The sequence below is a fragment of the Manis pentadactyla genome, chromosome 12 (assembly GCF_030020395.1).
Source record: "Manis pentadactyla isolate mManPen7 chromosome 12, mManPen7.hap1, whole genome shotgun sequence".
Taxonomy (NCBI): domain Eukaryota; kingdom Metazoa; phylum Chordata; class Mammalia; order Pholidota; family Manidae; genus Manis; species Manis pentadactyla.
In genome coordinates this window covers 54,226,516-54,244,059 of record NC_080030.1, presented here as the reverse complement: position 1 = coordinate 54,244,059, position 17,544 = coordinate 54,226,516, and the positions used below count along the sequence as shown (strand labels likewise).

General features: G+C 40.6%; 1 protein-coding gene and 1 long non-coding RNA gene across 2 annotated transcripts in view; one reads left to right on the top strand and one right to left on the bottom strand.

The window, feature by feature from the left end:
* The first annotated feature begins 4,515 nt into the window (after nucleotides 1-4,515).
* Nucleotides 4,516-6,697, top strand: LOC130679723 (uncharacterized). The gene is made up of 2 exons (XR_008992739.1): nucleotides 4,516-4,900; nucleotides 5,414-6,697. It is a non-coding gene; the product is annotated as an uncharacterized LOC130679723 (long non-coding RNA).
* A 7,375-nt stretch (nucleotides 6,698-14,072) lies between these two features.
* IL20RA (interleukin 20 receptor subunit alpha) overlaps nucleotides 14,073-17,544 on the bottom strand; it is a 34,781-nt gene continuing 31,309 nt past the window's right edge. The window contains exon 7 of the mRNA XM_036903690.2: nucleotides 14,073-16,568. Coding sequence (XP_036759585.2) covers nucleotides 15,789-16,568 — 780 coding nt within the window. The 3' untranslated portion in view covers nucleotides 14,073-15,788. The remainder of the gene's footprint in view (nucleotides 16,569-17,544) is intronic.

Genomic DNA, 17,544 nt, shown 5'->3' with positions numbered 1-17,544 from the left:
CCTGCTGACATCAAGGGGACAACTGACAGCATCAAGATAAAAGATAATCATGCTGTGAATAAAGCTTTTACGTGTTCTCTTACGCACAAAACAAAACTCTGAAATGCACGTCTTAAATGGCCAACAGAAGAGAGCAGTGAGGTCATTAGGATTTCAGGATTAGGAAAGTACGGTCCGGAGGTGGTGAGGAGACCCAAGAGGAACAGCTGTGTTCCCTGCAGAGCCAGCGCCTCCCACCAACGCTGTTCTGAGGCGCAAAAGGCAGCCCTGGATCAGCACTTTGACTAACGTGCATTCTGTATTTTGTTCCTCTTTTTGGTATCAAGATAGTGGTGTTCTCCTCTTATGGTGATTGGGTTTGTGATATCTACAAATTAATAAATATGTGTTTGCTTGAAGTATCATTATATATATTTCAACTATCAAAACTTCCTGGGCTACTGGCACATGGGATACGTGGAGAGGGATGACATTTATTTCAGAGCTTATGCACAATGCACAGAAAGATTCCTTATTCCCATGGAAGCCTTGAATGTACAACAACCCTCAAAACGGACTGACTTTTAAATGACTTTTAAATCCTTAATATCTTAGCCATTTCAGGCTGCTATGCCAAATTATCAGAGACTGGGTGAATTATACAAAAAGCATTTATTTCTTATGGTTTTGGAGAGCTGGAAGTCTGAGATCAAGGAAGAACCAGCAAGTTCAAGTTCTTGATGAGAGTCCTTCTGTCTTGTTACGTGCTCATATAGTCTTTTCTGTGCCCAAATGAGAAAGAGATCTCATTTCTCTTCCTCTTTTTATAAGGGCACTAAAATTCCATCTTGGGGCTCCACCCTTACGACCTCATTGCTTCTCAAAGTTATCATCTCCAAATACCATCAAATTGGGGATTAGTGTTTCAACAAAGGACTTTTGAGGGGATATTCAGTCTATAACACCTGGTAATACCTCTCTATTCAGGGATCCTTGGACTGCACCATAGATTGGGTTTTCCAAAAATGGACCCTGAAATGAGGATCCATGTGCAAGTAGTTTATTAGCAAATGTCCCTAGGAGAAAGTGGTGGGTGGAGCGGGGACATGTAAGAGTGCTCTATCAAAGTCCCACAGGGTATAACTTCTGTACAGTGCTGCAGTGAATCCATCCCATTTAGGACAAGGGTTATAAATAGCTCTCAAGGGTTATAAATTCCCATGTGCTGATGGCTCTCAAAACAAACTGGCTGGGCAACTCAAGGGCAGACCCTTAACAAAGACCTGCAGATACCGGTTGGTAGGAGTGCGAACATTTTGAGGAAAGGCCCTCGTGCTCAAAAAGGGATACCAGAGCACAGGGTAGAGCACAATCAGCAAGTTGAAAGAAACACAAACCTACCCAGGCTCATTTAAGTAAAGGGGTATCTCAGTTAAGACTGCACTTTGCTGCATGTCATAAATACTCAATGTCTAACCAAAGGAGTTTATGTTTCTAATACAACAAGCCAGTTGGAGCCTGGAAGCCTGGGATTCATGTAGCTGCTTCTTGATGTTGCCAGTGAACAATGTTCCAGCTCTATCTTCTTGCTTGTTTGCTTCATGAGTGCAAGATGGATCTTTCACCTCCAGCTTCCTGTCTGCATTCCTGAGAGGAAGAGGAAGAGGAATAAAGAAAAAGGCTTTATGTGTGTCAGGAAAAAAAGCATTTTCAAGAAATCTCTAGCATACTTCTGATTATTTTTCATTGGCTCAAGTTACATAATTAACTTTAGATGTCAGGAATTCTGGGAAGGTGACACGTGGCTCCCCTGAAAAGAATCACTTTTGTTTTAGTAAAGAGGAGAGAATGGCAATGACTGAATATCCAGCAGTGTTTACCCAATAAGGTGTTTTTTTTGGCAAAAATACCCTGGGCCACTGTATAGGCATCCAAGGACATGAAACAAGCATGGTTTGGATTCCTGAGGGATGGTGCTAGAAATGGCCAATGAGGAGCTTGTGTGTTTTGCAAGTTAAGTCTGATTGGACAGTGGAATATGCACGTGCGCACAGGAGGTATATGAGGTGGCAGCGTGGAAACACACACCATGGCTCAGTCCTGTGGTGCAGTGAGCAGTGGGCAATGTTCATGTCAAGTGGCTAGTCTGCTGCCCAGGCCAAGGCTGAGACATGATGGTGATGGCAGCTATAGGCTGGCCTTGGGTTCTCCACTGAGGCCTAGCATTAAAATGCTTACATGGAGGATAACTTGATTTCAATCCCAACCTCAACTTCATTTTCCAAGGGTGCTCAGCATCTCCACTTCTAAATGTAACAAATTCGAGTTTAAAAAGGAAAAGCAGAAACCAATCCTCTGTGCTGAGAACTATTTCAGGGATGTGTTGCTCAGCACTCCATTGATAAAGAATCCATTAATAGGATTAGGTGGAGATTTTGCAGAATAATGCAACATCCATGCATTTGCTTGTTGAGGTTACTCTAAGCTCATTTTAACATGAATTTTTGACATTCTGTCTCATTTAACACTAAACTATGTTTGAAAAGGTTATAAACAGCAAAGGCATAAATAAAAATAGCAACATAGATATTTTCTGGTGAGATAAATTTTGATAACTTTTTTTGGCGAGTTCATGTTTATCATTAAGAAATATAGTAAAATCAAGATTTTTGCTGTACATTTCTAAAATCAAACTGGAATGATTCCTGTTGGAATGAAAGTATAAATTTAAATCACTGATTACCAAAAAAATGTAATATAGTAACTTGTTAGTTACCTAGAATTAAGGCTTATTGACTGCTTCTACGATCAGGAAACACAGCAACGGAGTGGAGTTCCCTGAGTGCTGAAACAGCTCTCAGGAGATCAGTGCTGGGAAGCTCATTTGCTTTATAGTAGAAGAGGGAGCCAGTCAGCACTTATTTACCCTTGCCTTATACATTCTCTAAATAACCGGACTATCCAGTTTGCCAGCCCACAGCAGGTTAAAGCCAACAATTTACTAGGGAAGTTGATATAAATGAATAAAAAAGCAGGAATCCTGCTAAGACAGTGATTATCGATGCTGGAGAGGAAAACAAAGGGGAAGAACTATAAAATCAGCAGTTTGGAGACAGTCAAAGCATACATTTTCTAGTTGCTATTCTCACACACATTTAATAAGCACGGGCTGAGTGCCTGCCAATCACTGCTATGAGCCTAGGACACAGAGATTAAAAACTCAGTACCTGCCCACAAGGGTTTATAACGTAGCATAAATGTTGACAAGTGAAAAGGCAGTGAGGATTCAGGATGGAGAACGGTTAAGGGCTGGGTAAGGCTGAAGCGGGGGTGATGAGCCAGGATATGCATTCACAGTATTTCAGGTGAGACTAATGAAGCCCTCATTAAGACAGTGGCAGTGGGAGTGGGGAAATGTGTAAAACTCGGAAGGCCAAGGAAGTAGAATTTCCAGTTCAGGCTGACTGATCAGGTGTGAGGGGTAAGGGGGAAGGAAAGGCCCAGAATGTGTCTCAGATTTCTGGCTGGTGTGAAGAAACAGGTAGAGGCTACGGTCTTTCCAGCAGGCATCACCTTGTTACTTAGGGCTGACATTTGAAATGAAGACTTGGGAATCACTGACAAAGGTCAAGGAAGTGTGAAATCCATTTAGTAGTGATTTTCTCTATTGGGGAATAAAACACCTTATTCCAAATGAATGGCATGCAGAGAAGTCCTTGTAAGTTCCTTGAGGGCAGGACACACATCATTTATCCTCGTGTCCCAGTGCCAAATATGCTGGACACTTAATAATAATTTACTTCTCTGACCTATAGAAAACAAATTATAATCACTTTGACCTTTTCTGGTTATCTTCCTTTAGGGAATAAGATAAGACTGAGAAAATTCGTAGATGTCTTTTGTCCTTGAGCAGATGGCTATTGACTCCAGACATGTTTCTCTTTCAAACAGAATTTTTCTTAAGAGAATTCGTAAGTCCATATTGTCTTATTGGATCAGGTCTTCTGAAGACCCTGACAAACAGCCTTCCCTTCTCCTTAGGTTTCCAGTGTCTTTTATTCGCTCCCTTATGCTGAGGGGTACGGAGGGAGGCAGGCAGTGGTACCTCAGGGCACAGGGAGTGGTCCTGTGGACCCACAGGCAGCCGACTTGCTTACAGGTCTGGAGACAGGTGCACTGCAGGAACCTGCCATCCCTACATGAGAGGAAGCCTCATTCAGCTGACTTCAGGGTGCAAAATGTCCCCTGAAAATTTCCTGACCCCCAGAAAGTTTCTCAGGGGTTTCTGTTCAGAAAAAAATCCTTCTCTCCAAGCGGCAACTAGTAAACAATTAATTATATCAAGATACACGTAAAAATTAAAGCTCAGAATTAGGGCAGGGTTGGATGAAGGGGAAAAAGAGTCGAGATGCATTAGGGAGCTTCTAAGCGATTTCATGGCTTTAACCACTGACATCTATGAGCAATGTTATTTTTTCATTTGAATGTTTAATTTTGAAAGCTAAGCCTGAGAAATAGAAGCATTTTATCCTTCATCAAATAGCTGTGAGTCATGGCTGAAATGTCTGAAAAAATCAGCTCTAAAATCTCAGTTGGCTTTGAAGCAGGAACAAAAACAAAACAAGAATCAAATGGCACCAGGAAAATCCACTTCCAAAATATGCTCCCAAGAGTGCTCATCCTTGCATCTGAAATATAACTTATTATATCAGATTATCATATGTGTGAGTTTGAATAGCAGATTTTGTCATTGCAAAATATCTGGTTAGAGCAACATCAAGCTGTAAGGGTGTGAGTGTTTGAACTGAAACTATGCTGGGCAGGAGATACCTTTGGTATCATGGATTCCTCCATAAGGCTGTTGTGATTTTCTGCAAACCTGATTTTGTTCTGGCTAGTTGCCTAGAGAGCTGATTCGGAGGTGAGCTTTTTCCACTTCATCCACCAATTTGTGGGGAGATCATTCTGGAAGCACTTTGCTGCTAGAGGGGCCACCAAGGCCAGGGTGCACAGCCTCGTTCCTGCACGGAGAGGGAGGCTGTGGAGGCTGGGTGCTCACTGCCTCTCCCTGGGCTTGCTGCCGCCAGCCAGGGGCCGTGCAACTGGGAGAGCCGACGCTTGGAGCAGGATGACCTGAAGACAGGCAGGCAAAGGAGGTGTACGGGCGGCAGCAGGATCTGAGTGGACAGCATTGGGCACAGTGACCAGCCTCCTTTTCTGAATGCAAGGGGGCCACTGATAATGTAATCTCCTGTTAAGAACAGATTCTCGCCTTTTGAGAAGGGTGATGAAGACATGCCAGACTTTCCCCTGGGATGACTGTGGGATCAGAACGAGCCATTAGGGGATATAAATGTCAGTGGCTTTGCCTCTGGCAGTTCAAGGAAGACATAATTGCTGTGTGCTGCCTCCCTCTGCTCCTTTCCCTGCACAGAACCACCCACCTCCCTGGAAGCGAATCCACAGACTTGCGTGGAGGGAAAGGCGGCGGAGGCTGCACCTGCTCACGGTTCTTTTCCATTGTCTCAGCGGGCATCACTACTTTTTCCGAATTCTGACCCTGAGAGCAGAGTGGAACTAGGGCAGAGAAGCCCATCTGCCATGGATGAGGGCTGCTTGGGGAGCTCTGGAACGGAGGGCAATGTCTGAACCAAACCCAGGAGGCTTCTCAGTCAAAGACATGCTGAATTTATGCAATCTGGATGAATCCTGAGTGTTACTGAAATTTTGCTGGGGCTATCAAAATGTAAACCTTAGGCACTGCCTAAGAATACTGTCCCTGGAAATACAGACGTGACACAGAGATGTTTATGTTTATCGATTACCCCATCAGATATGTAGGGTCTTTACCAAATCATTGTAAAATTTCAAACTTTATTAATTCTTTTCTATCATACCACCTAGCCTCAAATGGTATTTAAAAGGCAGACTTATTGAAGTTTAGAACACTTGCTTATACAGCTGTGTGTTTGTATTTCAGATCTATACAAACCACACATGGCTTCCATAAGACAGTGTCTATTCTATACCTAGCAGCACTAATATATTCAGAAATAGAGAGTTCACTGTGGTTCTTTTAAACATTTGAAATTAAAAGGTAAAGCTTCCCAAGGTTGTATGAGCTCCCTTTTCTCTGACTGAGCTCAAGAACTATAGTTATCCTTATGCTCATAGACTCTACTTTTGCCTAATTTCAGCCTGATAGACATCCCATGGACTAGTCATCTTTAGCTGTATTCATCTGGTTTTCCTTTCTTATTTCAAATGCATTGTTGAATGTTTCTGTCTGAGTTTACACACTGTGCCTGTCCTTATAATATTATTGAGAAGATATAATTTCCTTCTCACCATTCCATCCTAATTACCTTTTCTATGAGGCCTTGGTCTTTAAAAACGCAATAGCCTAGAGGCCTCTCTGTTCCTAAGGGTGGTGCTGGTAACAGAGTAAATGTGCTCCTAATATAATTTGCACACTTTTCTTTTTAAAATGTCACAAATGATACAGGCCCATGATTAAAATGAGAAAACATGTAAGCAGAAAGAAAAACTACGTATTTATATGAAAATGTATTTTTAAAAATGCGTGTGTATGAAAAAACACAATGCATTTCATCACTTCTTAATATTTTCCTGCTTTATATATCATAAACATGTACCTGTATTCTAATGGATGCCTGATTTTGCCTTGTATGGATGTAATAAAATAAAGTTTTTATTATTGGAAATTCAAGTTATTTAAAAACCTTTGGTATGGTAAATGTAGTGATGAACATCTTATACTTATATTCTTGTACATTTGCTCAAGAATTTTTATAAGATACATATTCTGGACCCCAGTGTCTTTTTGCGAATAGTTCTGCTGTTGGATTCAACTGGCCCACCTTCAGTGGGACCTGATTTTGCCAAAACAGAAGATAGTACTGCCTCTACTGGATTCTTTTTATTGGCTTCTCTGGCCTCTAGTCTTCATTTTAGTTGCTACAGCTCCAGAAGCTTCTCACTTGGGTTTTCTATTCCTTTGCTAGAGGTTATATGGGGCTTTCCCAGAGTAGTATTTATAATTTCCCTGTTGCCTCCCACCTCTCAACATTGTTCTTTTGCCCTCTCCTTAGATGCCTGCATTTCCCATGATTCTCTCCTGTACTCTCCTTTAGCTAATCTTCCTCTGATTATAATTTATGAGAGTGATTAACTCTTGAGTTCTTTCCTCTCTCCCAATCTTTTGGCACTATCTTGGCATCTCCACATGTGCAAAAATTTCAAAGTTATTATTCCCCACACTAAACTCATGCTTCACTCCAAACTCCCAGCAGAACAAAAACAAGTACAGAAATAAAAACAAACAACTCCAGTCCTCCAAAAAAACCCCAAGCAACTTATTTTCTTCTTCTGTGCTTTCTTTTATAAAGTGAAGATGCCCAATACCCACCATCACATTGTCGCCCAGATGCAGAGTCAACCGACATTTATTGACTGCATCAAATCATATCAGTCTCCTGCATAACACTCTCTAAGGGCTTCCCATTGTCATTAAGGTGTAACCCGAAGGCCTACAGCCACCACAAGGCTCCTGGTCCTTACCTGCCCTCTTACAGGCTCCTCTTACTTCATTAACACCCTCTTCTTACTTCATTAACACCCAGCCACCTTCTCTCTGACCTCCCTTTCCAAGTACAAGTGCAAACATCTTAGAGACATTGCACTTGCACTTCCCTTGGCTGAAAACCCATTTCTCGATGGTTCTTTGGATGTTGTAACTAAAGATTAATTGCCAAACCTATAGTCACTTGGCCTATTTTTTTGTTTACTCTTGGAAGCTTTATAGTTTTACATTTTGAGTTACTTTTTGTGACAGGTTTTGGTCTAGAATCTTTTTTTTTATATGAATGCCCAATTGTTCCAACACCATTTATTGACTACATTATCTCTTCTCCACTGAACTGCCTTTGTAACTTGATCAAAGGTCAGTTAACTGTATGTGAGTGAGTCTACTTCTGTGCACTAATTCATAATTTTTAAGATTTACTTACTCATACAATCCATCAGCAGATTTATGGAGCAACTACTACATAATAGACAATGTTTTAGTTGTTGAGAACAAACATCTGAGTTGGAAAAAAAGTTCAAAATCCCTGCCTTCATGGAGCTTACATTGTAGAAATTAAGCAATGTATTACATATGAGAATATTTTTAGTCATTCACATTCCTTTTCCAGTTAGGTACCATGTGCATTTAAATGCCTACATCTTCGCTCATGCTGTTCAGTGCATTTGGTTGTTCATCAGAATCTTGAGCTGAGGGTTGCATGCTGTGCAAGGTGCTAGGGATATGAATAGATCCTCCTTACCTCCCACCTCCTTTCATTCCATTTTCACTTTTTTCCCTGGTGGAAAACACAAAAATACAATTTTAGATTTAGGCATATCCGAGATCCTGAAGGCAGCCAGAAAGGAGATACTGGCTATTTAACAGCTTATTCTCACACTTCCAGCAAAGAAACCTCCTTCCCAATGTTAACTCCCTTGAGTTTTCTCTGGAGAATTGGGATGAGAACAGATAAGATTTATTCAGATTGAAGGGTGATAGAAGCAATGTTTTCAAAATGTAAACTGCTCTCAGTCTACCTATTTATTTGTACTTCTTATTTGTAGTCTAGTTATTTGTCCTTCTCTGATACATAGTCTAGTCTTGGCTTAAGAGTCAGAAAGAGATTTATACAAACAAGATGGCCTCTGAGCCTTATTTATGTGCCACACATCCTCTTCTGACAACCCTAAAACTTCATTAAGGGAAAAACAAAATAAAGATTTGCTTAAGCAGAATAACAATGAAAATGGAGAATTAAAAACATAAAATTTCTAGACAAACTAATGTTTAGTAAGGCTGAGGGCTCAGAACTGTAAATCTAGGGCTAAAGGCTTTAGGGAGAAATGTCTAAGCTCCTGTGTACCACAGTCAAGGACAGGCACTACTGGGCTCCTTAGCTATCTATAAAAAAAATTTTTTTTTTGAGAACCAGATAATGAGTTACCAGTTAGTGAACTGCCTGGATGAAAGAGGAGAAAATAAAGGAGGAAATAAAGATGATTTCAAATACTGTTTTTTTCAAGTAGACATTCCAAGGTAGAAGAGATCTTGGAGATCATCTAGTTCGTCCCCTGTGCCATGGAGGAATCCTCTCTGTAAAAGTGTCAGCAGAAACCAGCCTATGCTTGAACCCTGCCTGTGACAGGGAACTTGGTGCCTCACATGGTACACTAACGACAGAAACCTTTCCTTACTTGGAACTGCACCCTGCCTTATAGCAAGTCCCAAATACATGTCCCAACTCCATTCTCCGAAGCATGTCTAATCTCCTCATTCAGAGGAAAGTCCTTTGGCAGTTACGGGCATTTGGCAGTTATGGGCTTCAGTAAATCCTGGATTCCTGCCGCTACTTCTTATGTCCCGGCTACCAAACCCTCTTTGAGCTGTTTTCTGGTTGGTTAAAGCCTTTGTTAAAATGTAATGCTCAGAATGAACATGAACTCTAGGTTTTTGAGATAGGGTATTTAGATGATGGGGGGCTGCTAAGAAGAAATATTAGCAAATATCTTAATTACATTTCTGTTTATGCTTTTTATTGGTGAAGTTAAATGTTTCAAGTTCATCACTGTGCCTGGATGAAAACAGTGTTTCCACTTGGAAGTGTTAAACTTGTAATTTCATAAACCTTTCATTTTGGAAGCTGGTGGCAACAAGCTAGCAGGAAATATGGGACTTAGGAAAAGCAAACACGTTCTATTTGCTGATGGTCACTAAGCATTTGTAACCAAGGCAAGCTTATCACAGAACGGAACAGTTAGCTGAAGTGTGAAGGCAGAGCATTTATATTTTTTCCTTGTCTACTATAATCAGTAGTTAACAGAGATCAACTATTAGCTGCTTCATAAGAGAGAGCTTTGTTTATGCTATGTAATTTTTGTTGGTGAGACTAGCTGCCGGCCTGAGATCTTATGACTTATTAACTTGTTATTGTCTGTGAGTAGGAGAAGGTGCTTGCATTTCAGAAGTTTGTGTAAATCATGCGTCCTCCTTATTTCCTGCCAGGACACAGGTATTTACTCTTTGAATAATGGTAGATCTCAGTAAAGCCAAGAGTTTCAGAACAGCCCTTCACCTCAGAAACCCAATTAGCCAATTTGTCAACAGAATTTTTGACATGATCAAAACTTTGGAAACCAAAGGGTTTTACAAACAGAATATAACTGTAAATATACTCGTTTCTGATTTCCAAAGGAAAATATCCAACAGTTCTTGTATTCCAAATGCCTTGAACAATGGTACAAAATTGACACTGATTATGGAACCCATGAAAATGATACAAAATTCAGGGACCTTGGGGTTCCAGTAGAGTTTTTCCTAATTAAATATACATATGTTAGGGCAGGTATGATGTACATGCTTAGTTTAAAGAAGAATAATCAAAGAACACACCCTGTTTCTCCCACATTTGAGGGGACTATTACCAATCCCACTGATGCCCCTCTGAGCTACATGTCGCCCCCATTTCCTTCAATTAACAGTGGAACCACAACACTGAATTTCCTGTCAATCATTTCCTTGCCTTTCTCTATAGCCTTACTACATACGTATGAAGAGAGTTTAACATTTTGGGGGATTTTATATAAATGAAATTATCATCTGTGTATTCTTCCAGGAATTGTTTTTTTTTGTGCAACATGTTTATGAAATGCATTCATGTTGCCATGTATGGGTCCAGGTCATTTGTTTTCACAGCTTTCTTCTGCTGATAAATATTAGTGTTTTTCAAGGTTTTTTAAAAAAATGAAAAATGCTTCTATGAGAATTCTTATATATGCCTCCTGCTGCTTCTTTTATTGCTGACATTTATGGAGCACTTCTTTTGTGTCAGGCTCTCTTCTAAGGATTTTAAATGCATTGATTCATTTAAACCTCCCCTAACCCAATGAGGTAGGTGCAATTGTCATCCCCATTTCACAGATGACGAAATCTGGTCCAAAGAGGTGAAGTGGTTTGTCTAAGGGGACACGCCTAAGAAGCAACAGAGCTGGACTTGGAGCCAAACTTCTTAGCTTCAGAGTCTGTCCTTTCAGTCAGTACCCTAGACTGGTTCTTCTGCTAATCAGTCACTCCAAAAGTCAACCTGAAAAATTCTAAGATCTGTTCTCCTTTGTCCATATATCCTTTTTGTTAGTCACATGCTGCCAAATTCTCTTCAAAGCGCAAAGTCAACAAATTTAATGAAGAGCCAATATAACCATGCCTCCTATTTGGGGGCTTGGATTAAGATGCCCATTGTTTATTTCCCACTCATAGCAAATATTCTGAAGTGTCTGCCCTTCAGATCAGTTTCAGACTGGGGAAGAATGCACTTCATGAGAAGAAAGGATAACATGTCAATGTTCTTAGTGATATGAGGCCTTTAAGAGCAGCAGCTAATTCATGTATCCCATAGGAGTCAGTTCCGGGGCAGGCAAACGGCGGGCGGTATTTGTCCCCATCACTGTTCGTTGTCTCAGTGGCCCCTGTGTATGACAACGTAAACATGAGCCACGTGCCCATCTCCTGAGTTAGTGGGAAGCCTCCCAATACCACCTAATCCAGAGATGACAGACGGAGAGCTCACAAGGAATCTGTTGAGGAAATATGGGAAAAAATACCTCATTTGATTCAAAATTTAGCAAAGTGCCAGAGACAGAGTTTTAGAGAAACACATCAACAGCAAGCCTTTCCTGAGGACAGAAGGAGCCTCCTTCAACTGGCACGAACACAGCGTAAGACACCAGCCCTTACCCCTCCCTTGGATATAGTAATGTGTATTTTAACTTGGATCTTGACTGGCATTCAGACATGAAAACCAATTGGAAAGTTGGTGTAAGACTAAAACTAGCAAAGTATAGAAGAAATCTTGCAGCTGCCACAGACAAAGGCATCTGGAGGAATAGGTGCTAAACATGAATGTTTATTCAGGATTTATGGTGAAAGCCAGAGTTGCCTTTAAGCACCTGAGACTGAAGATCCAGAACACTTTAAGGAATTAAGCACAAGGGAGTCCAATACTTCAAAGGAAAGATAAATGACCACTTAATAGTCATCCAGCTACTCTGCAGAGGTAGTGATTTTCAGGAAGTAACATTTCAGAGAGGTTCAGTTATTTTTAAAGGACTCACAGCACTTGCTCATAATAGCTCCAACCTTTGGTTGCATTTTCACTAAAACATTTGTAAAGCATTACATTTCAAAGAAAATTCGTAATCTGCATTTCAGTAGTTCAAGTTTGAATAAGGTTGGTGCTTCATAAAGTTAATTTGAGTGTAGTCAAAATAAGATTGTTCATTATATATTTTTGAGGGAAAAGAGTTCAATTTGATGGCTGTTTTTGGGAAAAATGTATACATATCTGCATTGAAAGAGTCTGGAAAATTCTACACCAGGGTTTATCAACTGAGGCACTATTAACAGCTTGGGCTGGAGAACACTGAGTTCTGGGGGCTGCCCTGCACGGCTTGAGATGTTCTGCAGTATTCCTGGCCTCTGCCCACTAGACATCAGCTGCACCTTCTGCCAGAAGTCATGATAATCAAAAATGTCTCTGGACATTGTCCCAGTTGAGAATCATTTCGCTATGTTAGTATGTTTACAGTGGTTAAGAATGGGTAGGAGTATTATGGGTAATTCCCATTTTTCCCTCCTTTATTTCTAGTTAATCTACAATGAAAATGTATACATTTATCTTCTACAGTAAAAAATAAAAGCTGCTATTAAAATACCCACAACCATGGCACTATTTATTAAAAAATTATTGGCATATCCCTTCTGGCAAAGTCTTTGAGAAGAACTATAGACAGATTTATGGAAGTTATAATGTGGGAAACCACAAAGGAAATAGAGAAAAACAGTTCTCCCAAGATAAGTTAGCAAAAGTTCATCTCAAGATGTGGTAGTGTGTGGGCGAGAAGGAATCTGATTTATGGCCCAGGTGCACACATCTGTGCTGACGGATCCCTCTATTTGATGTTCTCATTAGATTTACCATGCTGGACAGACCTGCGCTCTGGGTTGTACAAACAGTTTTCCTCTGAACTGATTTCCTTTGGGTTGAGCTCCGCCTGGGGTCACCAGATCTTTCCCATGTTGTAGGCTGAGGGGACAAGCATCCCTCTTCACCTCCTTCCTTCCTATGTGCACTGTGACCCTGGGCTCCACCCACTTCGTAGTGGGGGGATTTTTGTTCACCCAGTTATTTAGAATTTATGGGGTGTGGAAATAGGGCCACTAGCAGACATTTTCACAAGCAAAACTCACTTAATGTGGAAGAAGTATGTCAAATCCTAGAACTGACAGCCAGCCAGGTAGAGGATGAGGGGTGCTGGTCATCCACGCTGAAACCTCAGCCTCCCACCTCCACCTGGACTCAGGCCTACAGAGGGAATCGGATGGCTTCCAGAGGATGGTTTCTTGGGGCTGCTGAGGCCCTGGCCACAGAGGTGACAGGATGCACAGGGCTGCCACCCATACAGATAACACATTTAAGCATGGGTTACCTTCCCCCCCAAGAAATACTTATTGTATGCTCAAGTTTGAATATAGGTGCTTACATGTTGCAAAGTACTGAAGTAACAGAATTATTTAAATGCTTATTACTTCTGACATGCTTAGTATGACAGGAGATGTAAAAGCAACTCAAAATTAGATTCTCTTTTGCAAAACCACTGACAGACTTCAACAGGAAGGCATAAATTAGGAAGCAAATGACTATTGTACTTCTAGATAAGAAAAACAAAGGGTGGCAAACTCTGCCTTTGGATCAAAATAGTCAGACGTCTAAATGGCTTTGCTTTCCTGCGCTCAGCACAGGCTCTGGCAGCTAATCACGATGGTAACAAACCCTTAACACAGCACTCACTGTGTCTCAGGCAGCATTCTAAGTGCCTTCTATATTCTAACTCCTTGCGTCATCAAACAACCATAAGGGAATTGTTATCCCTATTTTATAGAATGAGAGCACTGGACTATTGTACAGACACAACAGGTGCTCAATACATATTTTGTGAATGAAGGAATAAGCCAAACTGTTACTCATTACTTTATTTTTCTTTTTGCTCTGAATAACGACTCATTCTTCTCCACTCTTGAACTTCTTTTACAGTTAGTATTACAGATTTGTTCTTCAAAACTGGCAGAACCACTTTGACAAAGATTGAGAAGAACAGAACACTCTGGTTAATATAATTATGTTCTAAATTAAACCATTAGATCAGAAACTGTTTGGATTTGTGGACAAGCTCAGAAGACCATGACTGCAGAGTCCATTTCTCCTACCAGGGTTGTCTGCTTGTGCCAAAAATATACAGAGGGAATATGGATGATATCAGTTTTCCTGAGAGAACATCAATGGATTTTGAATTCATGATAAAAACAAATACATATTAAGGTAATAAAAAATTGCTGTTTCTGCAGGTAAAAAACAGTCAAATAGCAACAATTTTATACAGTTCAACTTCACAGATTCTGCCTTATTTAAGTGCAGTAACTATAGGATTTTATTTTCTAAGCAGTGAAGGAGATGGGAAGAACTACTAGAATTTAATTAGGATGGTATTGTTTTATGGTACACTGGTTCTCACAGTAAATTATGTCAATGTTTTAATACACTCTCCCTTACATATTCATTTTAAGATTATGTAGATAGGGGATGTTCATTCATACATATTCCAAGGAGTCTTTGTGGCATTGCCCATTCAAATAAAATATTTAATATTATGATAGTAACACAGTGCCTCAGCTTCTAAACATGTTCTGGTTTATAGACTATGTACATGTCTTTAAAAAACCCCACACATTTCCAGAAATAAATGTACTATTCCAAATGTGGCATTTTCTTTCAGATTGGTTTTCCTACTAAAAAGTTCCTGCTACGCTATTGAAAGGGCATTTTCTGACTTCAAAAGAATACTGCAATTTATGTTTATACTTCAGAACTTCATTAAGTATTCATATGGTGACTTAAGGTAGCCAAAAGCATGTGATATCAACATATGTGCCTGCTTTACTTCAAATACAGATTACTGTAATTGAAAAGTGAGTTGGGGCCCTTCAATGTGTCCAACTTTTAAGAATCTCTTCTTTCTGACGATAAGCCAAATTCCAAAAATGTAGTATTTATAAAATGAAGGGTCTTCATCAGTGTAGCACAGAGAAGACAAGAAGTGACTGTGGCATCTTACTACACTGATGGACAGTGGCTGCAATGGGGTGTGTGTGTGGGACTCAATAATAAGGGTCAATGTAATAACCACATTATTTTTCATGTGAAACCTTCATAAGAGTGTATATCAATGATACATTAATAAAAAAAATGAAGAGTCTTCATGAAATATTTTTTACAGGGCTTTACATCTGGTAAGTGCCCAGAAAATAATGTATAAGTGTGCTTGCTAGAAAATAATAAACAAAGATGCCATAGTACACCCACCTAAATAAATCCTGCATCCAATTTGGCAGAGCATCTTTGAATACTTACTGAGTACCAGGTAATGGGTCAGCCACTAGGCACAGCAGGGGCCCACTAGCATTGTGAGAGCCCCACAGCAGGAAGCAGCCACCATGAGAGGCAGGATGAAATAATGCTGTGAGAATGAAGTGGAGAAGGAAGGAATTCCTGCTGACGCAGGAAAATCTGAGTATACTTCTTTTTACCCAGGCGTTCTCTTGCTGGGTCACTCAGATATTTGCGCTCACATGCCTTGTAACAGTGGGGGTCCGGCAAAGGGAAGTTTGGGTGTTAGTCTCCCATTTGTACATATAACCCCCATTCCTCCATAAATTGGGAGAGATAAGTTTCCTTTTCTTCTGGTGGCTTGTCTGGGGCCTGCTCCTTGTAGAGTCTGGACAAAAGCCCCTCCTCTGGGGCCTCTGGGAATTCAGGGCGCTCGTACTTCTCTGAGTCCAGTTCAAAGCTAGATAATGAAGGTATATGCAGCCTGCCAGTCCGAGGGTCCCAGTCGACCAGTGTGGTGGTCGGTGGCTCTTCCATGCCCATGTGCCCCTGTGGCAGGTGGTCCAAGTCCCTGAGCTGAGGGGTGTATGGCTGCGGTAGTGTTTGCAGGCCTGCATCTGCCAAAGCCCCCTGTTGTTCAAAGGAGTTTCCTTGTAAGGCCACTTCTTCTTGCCAAGTGAGCTCTTGGTCTCCAGGCCCCACACAAACGTTAGTAATTCTTACATCATATTCATATTCAATGACTGCTTTATCCGTTGGTATTGTTCTGCTGAGTGACTCTTGCTGGGCTAGGGAGGTACCTCTGGTCTTTTCCTCAGACTCACAGAAGACGTTCAACAAATGGGAAGCATACCCTAAGTGCATCACCTCTCCTTCCTCCTCAGGGGGCTTCTGGGCCCTGCTGGGCTCATTCAGGTTCGCTGTATCACTGCTTTTTTCCACAATACTTAAATCCTTATGAGAAATTTTACAATCCTCCAAAATACTGAGGGTGATAAAGTTAAAGACAATTTTTTCAGCAGGTACAAAGAATCTTTTGTCAAATTCATTTCCATAAATCAAAACCTATAAAGAAAAAAGAGAATGGTTTTCACCTTTTCACTTTAGAGAGACATTAAAAACAGCTGTTAAGTAGAGCTTATACTGTCACCAGAGAGTTTTAAAGACCTATTCTTACTGACTCATGGAAATGAAAGTTATGCTTGGAATGTACGGGAAACCTCATTCACATGGTGGAGACCCAAGACATGCAAAATACATATGAAAGTGACAAGTGGTTTCTCTAAAATCAGGATTTCTGCTGTGTTAGGGGTGGTGAGGTCTAAGAATAAGAGTTTTTGAAATCACTTTGTTATGTATGGCTTCCTGTGAATTTGTTATTAAGCCATGGTTAGCTGGGCTACCAGCCCTTTTGGGGATACACTGAGGGCATGAAATGTGGATGGGCATGAAAACTGGATGTATAAAGGGAGACAAGCACATGAGTAGAAATGATTTCACTTTGCCCAAACATCATTCTAATCATGCTGTGATAAGTCCCAAAAGGGAAGTTCACCTGCCAGTTGATGGCAGATAGAGAAACTCTAAATCATGTCAGGGAAACTTGTTTGAGATTACAGTTTTGCTGGAAATATACGGAAGGTGCCTGTTTAGTTTGCCAATGATGATTTACGTTGCAATCTTCATTGTCTGTCCAATGATGTGATTTTATTTAATGTTACAAGATAAGACCTTCAGCTTCATTCTTTTACAAAATTTTGGTTCATAAAGTCAGAGGTGGCCCATTTCTCCTGTGAATTTTCCTCCTAGGAAAGGTCTCCCTATATCACTAAGGAGCTAACTCTGAAACCTAAGTGCAGGCAGGATAACAGAAACATTTTAACACTGAACTAACAGGAACACATGTATGCATCATGTACATGTGAACATACATTTATGTAATTCCCAACTAAGCCATTTTTATTGTTAAAATATGCTCAGCCCTTTGGAACCCTTCAGCGTATGGTCCAGAAACACAAGGTTTGTTTTTCCTTTTGCTTTC